The 19,895-nt window shown below is 40.2% G+C and overlaps 1 protein-coding gene across 2 annotated transcripts in view; it reads right to left on the bottom strand.

The window, feature by feature from the left end:
* Positions 1 to 4,857: 4,857 nt before the first annotated feature.
* CWC27 (CWC27 spliceosome-associated protein homolog) overlaps positions 4,858 to 19,895 on the bottom strand; it is a 187,968-nt gene continuing 172,930 nt past the window's right edge. The window contains exons 14-15 of one of the 2 annotated variants that reach the window (XM_014548989.1): positions 6,875 to 7,063; positions 4,858 to 5,210 (exon numbers count right to left, since the gene is read on the bottom strand). In XM_014548989.1, coding sequence (XP_014404475.1) covers positions 6,901 to 7,063 — 163 coding nt within the window. In that variant the 3' untranslated portion in view covers positions 4,858 to 5,210; positions 6,875 to 6,900. Of the gene's footprint in view, positions 7,064 to 19,895 lie in introns of both variants that reach the window. The other variant, XM_005857933.2, reaches the window with a different exon arrangement.

Raw genomic sequence — 19,895 nt, 5'->3', positions numbered from 1 at the left:
GTGACAGGGTACGGAGCCCCAACCCCCCTGATGGGCCCTGCTCTGTGAGTGACAGGGGGCAGCGCCCCAACACCCTACTCGGCCCTGCTCTGTGTGTGACAGGGGGGAGCTCTCCAACCCCCTGATCAGCCCTGCTCTGTGTGTGACAGGGTACGGAGCCCCAACCCCCCTGATGGGCCCTGCTCTGTGCGTGACAGGGGACAGCGCCCCAACCCCCTGATCGGCCCATGCTCTGTGCGTGACAAGGGTGGCACCAAAACCCCCTGATCCGCCCTGCTCTATGTGTGACAGGGGGTGGCGCGGCAACCTCCCCATCGACCCTGCCTTGAGTGTGACAGGGGGCGGTGCCCCAACCCCCCAATCGGCCCTGCTCTGAGCCCGACCAGGGGCTGCACCTAGGGATTGGGCCTGCCCTCTGCCACCTGGGAGCGGGCCTAAGCCAGCATGTCGTTATCTCCCGAGGGGTCCCAGACTGTGAGAGGGCACAAGTGGGGCTGAGGGACACCCCCCTGCCAGTGCACAAATTTTTGTGCACCGGGCCTCTAGTCCTATATAATAAAAGCCTAATATGCAAATTGTCCCCTTGACCAGGAGTTTAACTGGGAGTTCAACCGCTCACTATGACGTGTGCTGACCATCAGGGGGCGGCGTGGAACATGGCGGGCATTGGCAACACGGTGCTGGCAGTGGACAGCAGTTGAGGCCCTGCCAATGCTGATGGGCACTGACGAGAGTGGAACCACAACAGGATGGTGGAGCAGGTGAGCGTATGGTGCCAGACCAAGGTGGGTATGAGCGGGGGCCCAATTGCCCTGCCGATTGCCCCGCAGACGGCGATCAGCGGCGGCGGCGGGGGTTGGGGCCACTCTCTGGCTCCCAGGTGCTGAGGGAGCCAGGTGGGGGCCCGATGACTCAGGTGGAGGGGGGCGCATGGGGGCCCAGGTGCTGCCCAAGGCCCAGAGGTCAGTTGGGACCTGCCCTTCCATGCCAGACTCTAGCGCTTCAATTGCTGGCCAGGCCTAGGGACCACACGCACCCATGCACAAATTTCATGCACTGGACCTCTAGTCCTAAATAAAATGTTTCCTCAAAAATGGCAACTTTGCCCTGCCAGTGTGGCTCAATGGTTGAGCATCGACCCATGAACCAGGAGGTCATGGTTAGAATCCTGGTCAGGGCATATGCCTGGGTTGCAGGCTCAATCCCCAGTGGGGGGCATGTAGAAGGCAGCCTATCAATGATTCTCTCTCATCATTGATGCTTCTCTCTCTCTCTCCCTCTCCCTTCCTCTCTGAAATCAATAAAAATATATTTTTAAAAATTGCAACTTAGCCCTGGCTGGGTGGCTCAGTTGGTTGGAGCATCCTCCTGCACACCAAAGTGTTGTGGGCTCGATTCCAGGTCAGAGCACATACTTAGTTTAAGGGTTTGAGCCCTAGTCGGGGCACTTATGGGAGGCAACCAATCAATGTTTCTCTTTCACATAGATGTCTCTCTCTCTCTCTCTCTCTCTCTCTCTCTCTCCCCCCCCCCAAAAAAAAATCAATAAAAAGCATATCCTCGGGTGAGGATACAAAAATTGTACATTAAAGAATGATTTATACATATCACACAAACAAGAGGAAATTCACAAATTGTTAAATTTCCTCATAACTATTGAGAACTAACCATGGACTATATATTACTTTAAAGTAGCCATTAACTTTCTATACATGATACCCTTCATTTCAAATACATTGTTATTATTAGATACAGAGAACAAACTGATGGTTGCAAGTGGGGAGTTGGGTGAAAAAGGTGAAGGAATTAAGAAGTACAAATTGCAGTTACAAAATAGTCATGGGGATGTAAGTACAGCACAATAGTCAATAACACTGTAATAACATGTATAGTGTCAGGTGGGTACTAGACTTATATGGGGAGGTATCACTTCATAAGTTATATAAATGTCTAACCACTACGCTGTACACCTGAAACTAATATAATATTGAATATCAACTGTAATTGAAAATCATTAAAAACTTTAAAAAACAAATATATTGTTACTCAACTGTTTGAATATTATAATAAAACTCCAACCAGATTTATTCTGAAAATAAACAGGAAAGTCACTTAAGAGTTTCCTGCTCTCAAAATCATCTTGATCATTAAAAAGTGTGAAAACTTTAGCAACAATTCATTTTTGGCATATAAGGATGAAAAAAAAAATTCTAAAGAACCAAGAACATCTTCTTTTTGACTAGTGCTGTGAAGAAAGCCTCCAAAAGATGTTCTTACTGATCAAGTAACATGAATATTAATACTGTGCTCTAACCCTAAAGAAAAACTTCCCGGCAGATGGGAAGAAGAAAAAAGAAAAAGCCTGCATTTCATTTAAAAGTCAGTCTTCTCTCCAGGTAGGTCTCTCCATTCCTCACCCCAAGTACCTTTTTTTTTTATTAAAAAAACACACACATAAATGATGAATTTGCACATTATATTTCAAGGAACTATACTTACATTTCTTGCCTTCCTCCCGCCTCCTTTTTCTTTTTTTTCCTATGAGATTTGCTTTTTTCTTGAGTTGGATCTATGACCAAAGCAGAAAAGACTAGCAGAGGGAAAAATTCATGTGAGCCAGTGGCTTTGAAAATGGCATCAACAGAGAATCTGAAGATACAAATTAGTCTGTAAACATAAGGTGCAGATGTTGCCAGAACTTGACCAAATTTTGTGAAGTAATCACATCAAGTGGAAATACACGTGAAGATTGTGGTCTTGGATGAAGGTTAAAACCCTCTGTGAGCTCTTTAGTGCAGCACAGGAGTCACTATGTAAGCTTTAGCTAAGCAGCGAAACCCTGTGAAATAACCAGTTGCATACTGGGGCTTCCTTGGGTGGCTTGAAATCCTCCATGGCAAGTATTTACACCACGGAAATTGGTAAATGCTGCAAATCAGGTCGCCCCCCCCCCCCCCCCCCGCCTTTTTTCTTAGGGAGCTAGTTTACAATTTAACCACTGAAAACAGCTCTCCATGGGGGTTAACAAAACCCTTAGCGCCTGTGACATATTCCTATAGCTTTGGTGAGGAGGGTTTTGGAGAATAAATGATTATTCTTTCGAAAGCAGGGGACTTCTAATCCCCATCTTAGTAAGACTCAGTGTTTATTATTTCTCTTGGATTTCAAATATCTTCAAATCCTTATTAGAAAGGATTTCTCTAAAAAATGGTCCCTGCCTCACTTCTCTTCATTAAAAGCCGAAAGAAGAAAGAGGTAAAATATATACGGGACAGGAAACCTGCTTTCTAGGAAGCAGAGTGGTGTCACCTGGTAAACTGTGTGAAGTCCCTGGACATGGGTCAAAGCCATGGAGAAACCAGACCTGCCTTTTTTTTTTTTTTTTTGTGAATGACAGTGTTAAAGAATGTAACCCCTCTTAACTTCTCTACACCCCGTATATACAAATTGCTTATACTGATACAACCCTTAGTGGCAACTCACTTCACACCTCCATTTTCTCCCTCGTTATCACCAAGATTAAACAGCATGTTTAGGCAATATTCTGCATTTATCTAACCTTTTCCATACAGGCCACACTGACACAACAGACACAACACAACAGGTTTATGTACCTCACACATCGGATCCTATCAAGAAACGTGGTCGTGACAGTTTGATAAGGACACCATAGCTTATTGAACTTGTTCTAAAAACAACAGCAGCAAACCACTCATCTCCTCACACTTTTTAATGACCTTGTTCTATGATGTCCCCATTTTTAGCTGCAGCAGATGCATTGCTGTGTGGCCTCGGAGCATATCGGGAGCTGAGGGCATGTGACAATATGTTTTGATATTACACCATTAAAAATTCTAGAGAGATCCGCATTCACTTCAATTACCTGATGAGAAAAGAGGTCTAGTGTTGCCAACAGGTTCAACCAAAGTGAAAAAACGGCTTGTAAGAAAATGAGAAAAAATTTTTCCAGTTGTTGTCCTGGCTGGGTGACTCAGTTTGTTGGACTGTTGTCCCACACACCAAAAGGTTGTGGGTTTGATTCCCAGTCAGAGCACATATCTAGGTTGCAGATTCAATCCCCAGTCATCAGGGTGAATGTACAGGAGGCAACTGATCAGTGTTTCTCTCTCACATATATCTTTCTCTTCTCCCTTCCTCTCTGTAAAAAATCAATAAAATACATTTTTTTAAAAATCTCTAAAAAAATCAATAAAAAACATATTCTCAGGGGAGGATTTTTAAAAAAAAAGTTGCAGGAGTTGCTTTTCTCTGCTCTCCAGAATGTCTAGCATTGCCACAGACAATGAACAAGAATGCTAACAGACTTCACTGTTTCAGGAAAACACCATATGGCAAGACAGAAAAGAAAAATAAGCCCAAATAAATATAAAATTAGAATGAACTTAAAAAGGCTAACTTCTTACATGTTTTCATGTTTGTTTTTTGTCTTTGAACTGATTTTTTTTTTTTTTTTTTTTTTTTTTTTTTTGCAATTCATATGGCCCAAACACGCTCCTGTGACATTTCCAAAGACTTTACTATAAGCACATTTAATATCATACAGGGTGGGGCAAAAGTAGATTTACAGTTGTTTGTATGGAAAACAATACTATAATTAATAAACAATAATACAAGAATAAATTGCATTTCACATATGCACAACTGTAGACCTACCTTTGCCTCACCTTGTATTTAACAGATAATTAATTACATTCTTAAAAAATTGTTATTGCTATAATTCAGTTAAGTTCAAAGTGAATTTTATTATCATGGTGAAATTCTGCTGGTAAGATTCTAATCTCTGTGGAATTTCAGAACTTTCTGGTCTTTGTGAATAAACCAGGATAAGATGCATTTAACCAACCTGAGGGTTTAATTTATCTATTCTTGGGACAATCCCACACTGGTTACGGTGGTGGACACATGAGGAAGAATGACACGGAAACTTATAGGTACGGAAACTTGTAGGTACAAATCAAGCGGTAATACATTTCACAATGACTGACAGAGACTCAGTAAGTTTGGAAAACAAAATTTTGCTTTGTGAATACCTGTGATAACCAAGGTTACAACTTTGTGATGAGAAGACAGGACACACTTCTAAACACTGGCTTACTGTTTGGTGGCTGTGAGATTAATCACCCCACATTGAGGGGGCTGGCATGTCCTACTCCCCTGACCCTCTCCTCCTCTTTGAAACTTTCTGCTTCCTGAAGAGAACAAAGGGTTCTTGTTAGTACTGGGAGTCCTGTCTTCTCGCCTCAGGTTGTAGATATCAAAAAGAAAAAAAAATGAAATATTTCAGGCATACCAACATGTATAGAGAATACTATAATGAGGATTGAGTACCCACCCTCTACCTTAATAAATAAAACACTACAAACACAAGCAAGGCTCCCTGTATATTCCTTCTGCCTCCTCAGAGGTAATCACTATTTCCATACCTGGTTTATATTTTTGCTACACATGTGTATATCCATAAATAATATATAATGGTAGGTTGTGTGTTTTAAATTTTTATACAGATGGTCTCCTTTTTTCATATTATGTTTAAGATAAGGTAATACATGTAGCTCTGGTTTACTGATCTTCACCACTACAAAGTATTTGATAATATGGATATACAACAACTCATTTAGCAATTCTTTGGTTGATGCTTCAGTGTATACTCAGTAGGGGTCTCCTTGAGCAACGCGTGAGAATTTCTTTAAGGCACAGACCTAGGATTAGAATTTTTGAATCACGGGTAGGCACATCTTTAACGTTAGTAGGTACTGCCAATTCCAAGGATTGAATCACCTGCAGTGATTCTCTTTAACAAGCCCTCTGGGTTCAAAGTTTCGGCTTCATTCCTCTGGAAGAGGGGTGGGTGGCGGGGGAAGGGTAGTGCAGCAAGACTCTGCGTTTCTAACATGTTCCCATGTGACGTTGCTGTAGTGTAATGTCTGGGACTGTATTTTGAGAACTAGTGTTCTTAGAAAAAGCCTATTGGATGACATTTTGAGAGAGAGAGCCGATGAGACACTATCTGAAAAGATGTTGCTGGTGAGGTTTTATGAGGTAACTGAAAGTTAGTCTGTGGTATAATTTTAGCATTCCGATTCTAGGAATGAAAACCTGACTAAATATAGATAATATGTAGTAAATAACCCATGAGAAGTGATTGCCATCAAAGGCTAAATTCTCAATGAGCTGCTCTGCAAGAATGGGGCCCCTGCATGTCTCCTGCGGCTGCTGTGTGAGAAGGGCGAGTGGGCAGGTGGCCCGGGTCAGGCGGCCTGGGGTCAGGCGAGGGTGTGCCATGAGCTGGGCTGACAGTAGCCGGTGTCTCAGCTGCATCAATAGAAGCCAGGCATTAGCCTAGATGCAGGTGTGAGTATTCACGTGGGCGTTCCTCACAATTTAAGGTACGGGCTACTGAGTCCTGTTGATTTGGCTATTTTGAGATATTTATATAAAAAAAAATCAATCTTTATATTATATATATATTTTATTATATTCCAAAGTTAGTATTCTGATGACAGAATGCCAAAGAGGTTTTCCTCAAATATTCTTTTTGCAGGAATTTCTTAGAAAAAATCTAAAAAATGAAGCCTTCACATATTTTAGGGTAAAAAAGCACAAGTAGGCTTGCATGGTCTGCACATGGTTAACATGAAAACTGGAAGGAAAGTGATTTTATTTCACATTTAACAATATAAAAGGTCAATGCAGAATAAAAGTGTGTTCCAGTAACCAAGAGCATGTGTTTGTGTCAGTCCACAATTTACATAACAAGACCCTGGTTTTCAAAACCAGACTTCTTCCCATGCCTAAGTGATGCTGCTGGGAGCAATGGCTGTCATGAGGCCATGCACTGCAGGTACACTTCCACTTGTTCTGGGTGTCAGTCCTCTCCTTCTATCTTCTTTCCTTTTTCTCTCTCATCAGCTTTTTGCTTTCTTCCCTTCTTCTTTTATTCACTGGATTCCGGGGATCATAGATTTCAAACGTGTCTGAGTCCTGCATGCTCGCATCTTTCACTTTTCTGCTTTTATCCTCAAACTGAAGTACATGTGACATCCTAAAGAGGGAGAGAGATGGTTCAGTGATTGTGGCGTGGAAACTGAAAGGAGAAATTCTATACTTCCCCATCCTTGGCAAAATGAACTATAAGGGTACCGAACACAAAGATGGGTTTATTGTTTATTGGTGCTTGTGCCACACGGAAACCAACTTCTCAGAAAACACTTGAATTTGAAAACCATGTGTGGAGTTTGTTCTGCTAGCTTGTATTTCTAGTAGTGAGTGTCGTTGCCTCAGTTTTCACTTGAGGTTCTTTTCCTGATGGGAGGTTAAAAGACTTCTACACACAGTGTTCCTTAAACTAAACTCCCAGAACATTCTGCCAGCTGCCTTTAAAGAGCCTACTTTCTTAGCTAGAGACAGCCTGGCTGCAGAGCAAAACTCCTGCAATAAGCTACTCCTATCTGATTTCTGTTTCATTTTGTTTTGAGTATTTAAATGGATCAAGAGTAGGTAATGTGTTAAGAAAATTCTTGTTCAAATGGTATTATGACTCCCTTTTCTGTGGAGTTGCTGAGTTAAAGAAATATACATATTTTTCATACAAATGGAAACTAAGCTTTTGGCAGAGCTCCGTGGACTAATTTCCTCCTCCTCCTATTGATTACAACAAATCTAACCACCCCGCTTTCCTACTTTATCAAATGCTTACTGGTCTTAAGGTATCAACATGTGCTTGACTCATAAGTGGTCATAAGCTGGCTATCCTTAGCAGCAGGGGAACATGTAAGCGATTAGCGCTGTCCCCATTAGGAGGTGTCAGGAATAAACGGGGAAGTCAAAAGACTAGGTTTCAGGGCAGTTGAAGGAATTTGGAAAGAGGAAAGTTCAATTTTTATATACAAACAAAACTACTAAGGCTTTCCCATTAGTTAGTTCAGCAATTTTTAAAATAGGCAGACAAAGCATTTTCCTTTATCACAGAAGATAGGGCCAAATTGCCTTTAGGATTAACACTCCGCATACACCAGCTGTAACATTCAGATGAAACCCAAATATTACATTAGCTCCTTTTCCCCTGCAGTAGCACAAACGCTGAGTGAAGTTTATTTATGTGACAAACTCCTAAGGATATACCCAGATTTTAAAGAGTCCTAAAAAGATTTTGGGAGGAAAGTAAAATGTTACAGTCGTAGTGATGCTACAATTACTCAGGATTCAGTAGCTACAGTTCACCAGGGCTGACATGTGTGGTCTTACTACCATTCCCACCCCTTTCCACCCAGATAGATAAAGCTGATTGGAACGCAGGTGAGGATGAGTGATAATAATGACTTAGAGTTTCCTTTAACTTCCTGAGGTAACTCACATTTCTACAATTTATTATTAAAATACATGATTTGCATCAAATTCATAACTGATCTCAATAATATAGGGTGTCCCAAAAATGTACACATACTTTGAATAATTATAAAGGCAGTGTTTATTAAAATACATTCCATTTTCAAAACTGAGTTATCAGCTGTTAAAGTGCATACATTTTGGGGGGCACTCTGTATATGAACATGCCATCTCACATGTGAGAACTCCGGAGTTTTAATCCTTCCTGTTGCTTTAGTAAGCACCTGATTTAGAAAAATGCATCATAGGGTCATTGCTTATTTAGAGGGATTCCTCAGAGTCCTTCAATTTCTTGTGCCTTCAATTTCTTACAGTTTAAGCATTAGCTTATGAGAATAAAACAATCTCCAACTCCTAGAAAAAGGCTGGTTGTTCCACAGTGACCACTAGAACGGATTTGAAACATAATTACACCAGATTTAATCAATTAATGATGACTTGCCTAGGCCTAAATGCACCTCAGTAAATACTTCAGTAACCTCACCTCCGAAAGCCAACTAATCAGTGGCAGCCTAGTGCTTCTGAAAGCTGGCCAATCAGTGACGGACTCACTCCAGTGAACATGCTTTAGAAAGCCAGCCAATCACGGACAACCTCTCCTGAATAAAGAGCTTCCGAGGCTGATGTCCACTCCTAAACAATCCCCAACCCAAAAATCTATATAAGGATTTGCAACCAGCTTTGCTCAGAGACTGTGCCTCAAAGCACAGCTCTTTCTTACTTCAGTAAGTAGTAAACTCAGCCTTTTGTTTCACATATTAAGAGGGGGTCTTTTCTTCTGATACTTCTTACAATCTGTGCTGCACTCCCCACAAAGCGCACTGTCTAGAAATTGTGAGTGTGTTACCACTGTTGAGGACCAGGTTTAGGAGAGTGGCCAGACGGTCCTATTAAAAGTCCCTGACTACGCGTCTGGGGAGCCCACCCCACACTGCATTTCCGGAAGTGGTGAGCGCTTTCCAAGTGACTCTTGTGCAGACGCCTAAGCCAACACCAGGAAGTAGCTGGAATCATATGCCCTTTAAAATATTTTATTCAATACTCCTATATTGATATAAAACACCAAAAGCCACCGTCTTAGTTAACTTATTAATACCTCTCCATATATGCATTCTTCTATTTAAAAAAATTATCGCTTTTTCTGCTCCCCAATACATATGGGTTTTGTGTAATATCCACTTCTAGTAGGGACTGTCCTTGTTTCAAATATGACTTTGCCAGAATTTGTCAACTAAAACCATAATAAGGCACCTTTCTATGCCATGAGAGAATCATGCAACTATTGGACTGCGTTGGCCCTGGTCTAAGAAATGACCTCTAGACATGAGAACACAGCACAAAGCCCAGACAGAGAAACAGATTTGCCTACAAACCTGGAAAAACAGAAAGCCGTAAATTAAAGTAGCTGTCTTTTTCGACTGTTTGTTTCAGACACCACTGCACTAAACAGGTCCAACGTTTTGATTAATAACAAACCTAAACCCAGAGGAAAGAAGGGGCTATCGGCTTACACACTACTTCAGCTTTAATATCATAATACTTATTAGCAGGGCTGGTTACTCAGCAATAATATTTAATCTTTAATAGAAATAAAAGCATAATCAAAATGTTTCACCCATTTATCTTTCAACATGCTTCAATCACTTCATTTTCGAGAGCAAACAAAACAGTTATTATGATTTTCAGCATAATAAACTTCTGACCTATGTGCCTCCATAAATCACAGACTGCACGGATTGAAAGCATGCCCACATTTTACAGCCTCCGGTGAGAATACACATGCAGACTTATAATGCAGACCCAATTTCAGTGCATAGGGTCTGGTAGTTTACAGTCTTGTATGTATCGACAACTCAATACTATCCACTCTGTGGCTGGTCATGGCATTGGCCCAACAAGAGCAGTGAGTTTATTGGAATTACACACTGATCATTTACATGTGAAAATTTTAAAACTTGTTCACTTGAAGGCAAAGACAGAAATTTAGTTCTTATTAGTAAAAAGTTTTGCATAAGCTCAGATTCTCAATAAGAACACTGACTTGAGTGTGTAATAGAAACATGGAGGGTTACCATTGTCACAGAGGCTGTGTTGGACAGGTAAGTTTTTTGGTCAGAGGCTGTGTGGGCTTACAGACAAAAAGTAAACAGCTGATTCTCTTAAAAGAACCCGGACCTTGACTAACCTCACTAATTTGACAACCAGTTTTTAAACTTCTCACATAGTTGTGAAATAGATTAAGATATGACAGCAATTAATAATGGGACATGCATTCTCAGATATATAGTAAATCATTCAAAATATAATTCCAATATTAACAATTCACTTCTGACTGAGATGTATTTAAATTATTTATGCTTCTATAATTAAAACGGCTATGTTTTTCACTGGGAAGTCTATAAACCACTCCTTCCCATTTCCAAGTCTCCCTAATTTAGGAACTTAGCACCCAACCCTTAGAGTGTTATAGGTGTCCTAACTGTTCTGCATCTGCACTATTTCTCCTTTTTATAATCTTCCAAAGGTTCCAAAGTAACCTTTCTTACACGTTTCTTTTACAGTGTTCTTTTGAGCAGGAACTATCAGCTATTGTATTGACTGAAATCTCAGCCTGACCCTTAAAACCCTCTAACAATGGGATCTTCCTATCTCACCAACCTCTTTTCCTTTCTTTCATCAGCTCTCACCTTCTGTAATTGCCTGTTTACTTAATTTTGAACAGACTGTCAGTTATTCGAGACACTCTGAGCCTTGTTCACAGCTGTATTCCCAGGGCCAAGAATGGTGATTGGTGTGAATCAAAGCCTTCAGAACCTTTGTGTCGGCCAGGCCTGCTGGCTGGTACTTGCTGGTTTGCTAAACTAACACTTGACCCTGCTTTTGTGGGCAGAGACTGTCTTTTATTTCTCTGATACACTTCTAGAATGACTCACAGGCTCTGCAGAAAGTCCCATGCTCAGCACAAGCCCACCTTTCCATGACTTAATCCCGGCTCAGCACACAGACTGCTGCTTTCCCACTGCACCCCATCAGTGAGTGCTAGTTTTTATTCCCCGAAGACTACAGTGGGAGCTGGTCTTAAGTCTTTTCCATTTCCTAGGGCACTAATGTAGAACTACGTAGGCAATTTCTTTAAAGCAATGTTTCCCAAAGTCTAATCTTAGAGCCCTCCCTACCTCAACGCAGGTTGTACATTGGAATCAACTGGGTGCCAGGCCTGGCCTTCACCTCCAGAGGTACTGAATCAATTGTCGTGGTTGGGATGGGGACCCAGCATCAGGAATTGAAAATGTTTTCCTGGTGATTTTAAAATACAGCCGAAGTTAAGATTGCAGCACTAGGGTTTAAGAAAGAACCTTTACACTTTCAGCCCAGCTGGCATGGCTCAATGGTTGAGTGTTGACCTATAAACCAGGAGGTCACAGTTTGATTCCTCACCAGGGTGCATGCCTGGGTTGCAGGCTCAATCCCCAGTGTGGGCGTGCAGGAGGCAGCTAATCAACTAATCAATTAGCTAATCAGCTAATCAATGATTCTCTCTCATCATTGATGTTTCTCTCTTTCTTTCCCTTCCTCTCTGAAATTAATAATATATATATATTAAAAACTTGGTGATAATTTAACAAATATATCAAGAACTATTATACTTTCAGATTGATAAATTTCATCAGCCAGTAGTCTGGACCCTTCAGAGATGAGAACAGATGCTTCCCAGTGACAAACTGCTCACCTACTTGAAGAAGTTACATGGCCTCTGAGCCTATTATTTTAACTGAAGAATCTTAAGTGTATTGCCAGGTCTTATTAATGGTTTGAGGATAAGACAAGGAGCTAGATTCAATTATTCATTCAACAAACATCAGAGTGCTGTTTATGTGTGAGACCCAATGTCAGACTCCAGGGACACAAAGCCAAATATGACCCAAGCCCTGCTCTCCTAAAGTGAACAGTCTATTAGGGGATGAACACACAGAAAGACTCCAGGACAAATGCATATTTTGGAACTGCCTGCCAAGTGTGAGGCAATAATAATGAAAGTGTCCACTGACATAGTACTGCACATGCTGTCTGGTATTATCTTCAAAAAAGCTGTATGGGGTAGACAGGAAAGATGTTATTATCACCCTCACTTCACACGCCATCTGTGAGGTTCATGGTCAAGAAACTTATAGCTGGCTGGTAATGTCTTCAGAGGTAAACTTTCATCTTGTGAAGATAGATTTAACTTTAGGAATAAATTAGTGTTAACTCAGTGCTAAGTCCTAATAAGAAGGATAAATAAGTCAGATTGGATAGTTGGTGCTTATTTTAGGATTCAAAAATTTAAAAATGCAACTATAGAGACAAGAATGATTACTTGTGTGGCTCCCAAGCTGGTATTTAAAGGAATTCCAAAAAAGCAGTCCCAAAAATGCCTTGAGCAATGTGGAAGCATCTTCTGGAAAAAGGTGCCTCTCTTTAATTATTTTTAAAAACAGATTTTTATTGATTTCAGAGAGGAAGGGAGAGGAAGCGAGGGATAGAAACATCAATGATGAGAGCGAACCATTAATTGCCTGCCTCCTGCACACCCTCAACTTGGGATCAAGCTAGCAACCTGGGCATGTGTCCTGACCAGGAATCCAACCATGACCTCCTGGTTCACAGGCCAACGCTCAACCACTGAGCACACTGGCCAGGCAGGAGCCTCTCCTTTAGGTGAACACTTGCTTAAAAACAGGGAAGCATTGATTTTCACTGTAAATGTTTTATTCCTCACTGCCTTTAATTTTTGCTCTCTGGAATCTCAGTCCCAGTTTCTCCTAACCTTTCTAAAATGAGGGTACTAGGTAGGGACCCCCATTCAGCTGGAGGTCTCAGTGGGGCAGAGCCAAGGCCCATGGCCTGGACCGGTAAGGGTGGAAGTCTGGCAATCTCTCTCAGGCATAAAATTACTAAGGAGTGCCTTGCAGTTGATGGTGATATCCAGGTCTTTTTTGTCATATATATATATATATTTATTTATTTATTTAAAAATGCAAATCTAGCCATGAAAACTGTCCTGTTTTAAATCCTTCAGTGTTTCCTCATTGTCTACATAATGAAACTCAAGTTGCTTATGTGGCCTCTATGATTTGGCTTTTGATCCCCTCTTTAAGCTCCCATTGTCACCTTACCCAAAAACTTTTCATCATTAGACCATTGGTCGCTAACCGTTGGTCCACGGACCACTGGTGGTCCGTGAGGTCTGAAAGGTTGGCAACCGCTGCTCAAGACATCCTGAATGATTTGTAGTTTCCTGAACAAAACCTGCTCTCTCCTGCCTCCTGGCTGCCTCTTCAGGGTGATACACTTCTCTCCCTATTAGCTGAGGTTGTCATCCCCTCTGGGAACCAGTCCCTTTCCGCTTCTGGCCTGGCCTGCTCTTTTTCCAGGGTGAGGGCACTCTTCTGTCAGCTCTCTCTTCTCCTTCGCTAGACTGCAGTTGGCTCTGTTTCACTGGCCTTTGTAACAGCCCTGGTCACAATGCTGGGCAAGAAGAATACCCTCAATAAATGTTGGCTGAATAAACAGATGTTTCTGGGTAGCCAGTCACCTCTAAAACCTTTGGCTAGAATCCTGGTTTTGTTCATCTTCCTCCTTGGTAGTATTAATACATAATTCCAAATTAGTTAGCAGTAATGTTTATAGACCCTGGAGTTTTCCAGGTTAGTAACTCTCCTTTTAAACTCTACACCAGAGAAAAGTTAATACTGTACTCAAAACACTAAAACAAAGTATTTTCACCACCACTATCTTATGATGCTATGAAAATCTAACACTTAACTTTCTCAAATGTGCCAGTTAAACTGCCTAGTGATTGACATTTGTGATTGACATTTGTCTTCTGTACACTAACTCCCTGTGAGGGATGAGGCGGGGGAGAAACGCACACATTGTCTTCAGCCTTCCTCTACGCCAGTGGTTCTCAACCTTCTGGCCCTTTAAATACAGTTCCTCATGTGGTGACCCAACCATAAAATTATTTTCGTTGGTACTTCATAGCTGTAATGTTGCTCCCATTATGAATCATAATGTAAATATCTGATATGCAGGATGGTCTTAGGCAACCCCTGTGAAAGGGTCATTCAACTGCCAAAGGGGTCGCGACCCACAGGTTGAGAACTGTTGCTCTACACGGTCTGAAAGGCCTTGCCATTCTTTGTGAAACTGGCATCCACATAATTTGTGTTTAGTATACTGTTCTGATAGCTTCTCACTTCTCTATTCAGTTAGAATTCTTAAGAAACCAAACGAAATAACCCCTGCCTGTTACTTAAGTTTATCGTTCTATGGGACTATGGGTTAGAAACTTAAATGATCTGGTTTTTTATTTTTTTTTTTTTTTTTGCGGGGGGGGGAGGGGGCGTGGAGCTTGGAAGGAGACATATTTTAGAAGCAAAACAGTCTTCTTTTGTTTTTTAAAAAAATTCAGCAAGACAAAACAACTTTCAGTTTTGCCCACACTTGAGTGTGAAGGACTGCACCTGCTCGGTACCAGAGATGGGCTGCAGCACGCTCTGGTGCTTCTGTCCTTGTCACTGCTCTGGAACATCCTCCCACCTCCTTCCCATGGTCTGTGACCCTCTCCATTCATAGTCCAGGTTAATTCCCACATTCTCCTGACTGCCCTGGGCCTCAGGACCTGCTCTCGCCTTTGATACTATGAAAACTTTTGTGGACTGCAGTCAGAAGGCCTGGGTTTGTGGTACAACTCAGTCACTAAGTGTTTCCGTAGGAGAGTCACACTGCTTATCTGTGATGAGGGGATGGTAATAGGCACCCTATTTGCCTCACAGAGTCAGAGTGAGGTTCAAACATCATGCTTGAAAAAGTGTGGTCCAAACACTGACTATCATTTCAACTCATTTTGCACTTTGTGTGAGTGTGTATTACGTATAAACTACGCTTGTATAACTGTTGATCATCTTTATAATACTCTACTAATTGCATTGCCTTTTTCAAAGTGTTTTCATGTACATCATCATACACACATGATATACTTCATCCTATCTAACCTTTGAGACTTATATCTATATTTTAAAATATGTCCATTCTATTACTAGACCATAAGCCATAGTGCAGAAACTGTTTACAGTATCAAAGAATTATAACAACTTTTACTAGTATAGCATGATTAACATATTCACTGTTGAGGGAACTTTTTCTTTGTGCAAAATACAACAATCCTGAGAGGCAAAAACATAAAACAACAACAACAAAATTACTTGAAACTCCGTAGCTCATCAATAACTACCGTAAACATATAGACATCACTTCCTGCACGTTTTCCTATGTATGTCTATGTATATATACAAATACACACATGTATGTGTGTGTGTGTGTGTGTATATATATATATTTGAAGGTATCATGACGTATATATTTTATAATTGTTTTTCACACACCACAAACATCTTTTACATGAATAACTATACTTCAACATTGCTTTATTCACTGTGTAGTATTTGATCCTATAATTTACAATCAACCCCATATTATAATTCTTAGGCACAGGACAGAGATGACTGAGAAACAGAAGAGGCTAACGAGAAGAAAGAAACCAAGGAGGAAAAGTAAAGAAGAAATAAAACTCAAGATGGGAAACAGAAACAGTGACTTAAAGGAAGCAAACAATAAATAAAAAATAGCAGACAGAAATGGCAAAAACTCAGAAGAAGAAAAATAGGAAGAGATTTTAAAAATATCTGAACAAACAGAAATAAGTATAGGGATATAGAGCATTAGGTAAACCAAATAGAGAGGAAACCAGCCACTGGCCTTTAAAAGAAGAACAGAAGATGAAAACCTGCAGATTTTCCTTTACTGTTCACCATTCACAGGGGAAAACCTCCTTGGTTCTGAACTTTGAACAAATGTTAGTATTTTCCTCTCAGTTTGGGGTTTTGAAAAGCAAACTCTTAAAAACGACTTGTTTCCCTCAGTTAAAAAGAAAAAAGAAGTCCTCCTATTATTGAGTGTCTTTAATAAATGTTGAGTATTGGAGTACATGTGAAAGATGTAATTTTCAAAATATCTTCAGCAACACGGGAATGCAGTTTCTCTGCTTTCTTGCCTATCTAACATACTGACAGTCAGCAGGACACAGTTGGAAAGGCTTAAGCGCCTTTCCAGAATAAATGAGTAATATGCATTCTCACACCTGCCCTTGGCTTAAACAACTGCTCAGCCCATAACAAAAGCTATGGCCAGTGAAGTAACAAAACCACATAGGGAAGGTAGGGTTCCCAATCAAACAGGCCTGGTAAGCAGCAGGGGGACATGGCTATCTGCCTGTCTCTGAAACAAACCCCCTAATGTGATAGAAACTTGTTTCAGGGCACACTAAATGAAAGTAGAGTCAATACAGAAGAGTTTTCTTCAACCAGAAGAAAAATGGCAAAAAAAGAGGTGATGTCAGGGATTGAATGGAGGGCTTAGAATAAAAATAATCACCTTTCCAGGATCAGCAACTCTGACAAGATTTACTTATGAAAGAACCACATTGGTCTTCCGCAGCATTTATACTCCTTTATAAAATGAACACAGCAACTAGGATATCTGGTGGGTAATCACATTCCTTCTTGCTTCGTTTTATCACTACCTTAGTACTTGCCTCAGAGCAGTGGTTCTCAATCTTCCTAATGCCGCGACCCTTTAATACAATTCCTCATGTTGTGGTGACCCCCAACCATAAAACTATTTTCGTTGCTACTTCAGAACTGTAATTTTGCTATCGTTATGAATAGTAATATAAATATCTGATATGCAGGATGTATTTTCATTGTTACAAATTGAACATAATTAAAGCATAGTGATTAATCACAAAAACAATACGTAATTATATATGTGTTTTCCGATGGTCTTAGGTGACCCCTGTGAAAGGGTCATTCGACCCCAAAGGGGTCCCGACCCACAGGTTGAGAACCGCTGGCTCAGAGAGAGGAATGGAAGCAAAACAGACATTATGATGAGCTTATAATTCTATGCTCTTCAAAGTGATATTATTTTTGTTTTCTATTTAAATTATATTTACAATTGATGTCCACCCCCCTTTTCTTTTTATTTAGTTCTAGCCTCAAGGAAAAAAAGTTCATTAATGAGGAATTACTGTTCACTGTAAAAGTCTCAAATCTCAAATTTATTTTATTTCAGAATATTAAGAATTATGATTAGAAACTTATGTTAACCATTGCAAGGTATTATTGGTTGATTAAGAAAAGGTAAAAAACAAACAAACAAACAAATAACACACAAAACAAAAAAATTATAGAAATAGTGGAAACTCTAATCATCATCTTGATGGATCTACTGATAGTAGTCAAATCCAGAGAAATAAGTTCTTAAAAATATCAATGACAACCTTGTAGACGAGAACAACAAAACACTGAGCACTGATTATTCCAGACATCCCACTAAATCCTTTAAAAATAGCATCTCATTTAATCCACAATCTAACCCACCAGGGAGGTACTATTATTATCCCCAGTTTACAAATTAATGAGCAGGGTTAGAAAGGTTATATAATTTGCCTGAGATCGCACAGACAGTAAATTTCCAAGCTGGGATTCAGATTCAGGCCTGACTCCAAATCCCATACTCATAACTACTTTACTATTTATATTACTGTGAAAAATGATGGATAAATGTGGCAGGAACTTCTTGTTCAAAGTAAGCAAACTTTTAATAACTTTTATTTTTATTCTTCAAATAATACAAGGATTATAATATTAGGGATATGGACTTAACATCTTCCATGATTTAAAGAGGGCTAGACAATTTCTTACCAACAGTTTGACCAAGTCCTGAAGTCACTTGTCTGGCATTATTAAAAACAACAACAACACTACTTTATCTGAAAATACGAAAAATATACAGGCTAGCTCAGGTAGAGAAACTAGTGCAATATAAAATCACAAGTGATAATGTCTTCGAAAACAAACAGAATTAAATTGTTGAGCCAAGAATGATTGACTATTTCTGAATTCTACAACTTCCTAGCTATGAGGTCGTGACCCTAACCTTTAGTTACTTAACCTTTCTGTGACTCAGATTCTTCCCATATCATTTGCGCATCAGAACAATATCTAGCTTATAGTTTAAAAAAGATTAATTGGTGTTTCTTAAATGTCCACTAAAAGTGGGCTTCTAACTATAACTTTGATTTCTACTAAAAAAGGAGTCAAGCCCATTATTTTACCTATCATAATCAACTGACTTATCTGCACACAAGGAACAGAACAATATTATTACATGTAATGCATTATCTGCACTAATACAGGAAGGAGAAGGGATAATAACAATTCAAAATAGCGGGTAGTAGAAAGATTATTAATGAATGTCTTTGGAAAAGGATTTTGTGGTTTGTATTTATCCATCCTAAGTGTTCTGGAATCCACATCATATAACATAAAAGTAAGAGGTTGCCTTTACTCTATAACAGCGGTTCTCAACCTGTGGGTCGCGACCCCTTTGGGGGTCGAACCACCCTTTCACAGGGGTTGCCTAAGACCATCGGAAAACACATATATAATTACATATTGTTTTTGTGATTAATCACTATGCTTTAATTATGTTCAATTTGTAACAATGAAATTGGGGGTCACCACAACATGAGGAACTGTATTAAAGGGTTGCAGCATTAGGAAGGTTGAGAACCACTGCTCTATAACTTTGTTAATCCTCTGTGTTTTGGTTCAGTACCAGAGAGATGGAAAAAAATCTGATCAAACGTTTCATAAAAACATTTATATACCTATAGCTGAAAATGGCAATCAAATCCTAGATTTTGTTCTTTGTTACTCCTCATGCTACTTATTTTCCACATGTGATCTTTTCCATCACTTTGAAGGTAGGGCATTTGTCTAAAGAGTGATTATTTCCTTTCTGGCACTAGGGTTGTAATTCAGGTAGTGGCCACCTGTTAAATAATGGGGCCTTTTTATTGATTCCATGGTCAATTGTCTAAGCTTTTTCCAGGTGTGCTTAACTAACACAAAATAATTATAGCACATTATCCAGCCGATTAAGCTTTTAAAGTAAAAATATGTGTTGAACAATAAAGGTCCAACTTGCTTACCAGATATTATGTAGTATTATATTGCTATAATAATTTAGCAGTGAGGTATTGACACAGGAATAGACAGAAAAATTCACGTAGGGTAATAAAACTGAAAAATATACATAAGAACTTACTCTATGACAAAAGACACATTTAGTATCAGTGGGGAAACTCAAGATTATTCAATTACTAGAGGCCCGTTGCAGGAAGATTCCTGCAAGAATAGGGCTTCCTGAAGCTGAAGCGAAGCAGAGAAGGGAGCGAAGTCCACCGAGGCGGGCTTGCTCCCTTCTCCACTGCCTCGCTCCCTCCCTCCCTTCTCCGCTGCCTCAGCTCCCTCCCTTCTCCCCTGCCTCGCTCCCTCCCTTCTCCCCTGCCCCGCTCCCTCCCATCTCCACTGCCTCGGCTC

Source organism: Myotis brandtii, unplaced genomic scaffold, assembly GCF_000412655.1.
Source record: "Myotis brandtii unplaced genomic scaffold, ASM41265v1 scaffold115, whole genome shotgun sequence".
Lineage (NCBI taxonomy): Eukaryota > Metazoa > Chordata > Mammalia > Chiroptera > Vespertilionidae > Myotis > Myotis brandtii.
This window is presented reverse-complemented; position numbering and strand designations above follow the sequence as displayed.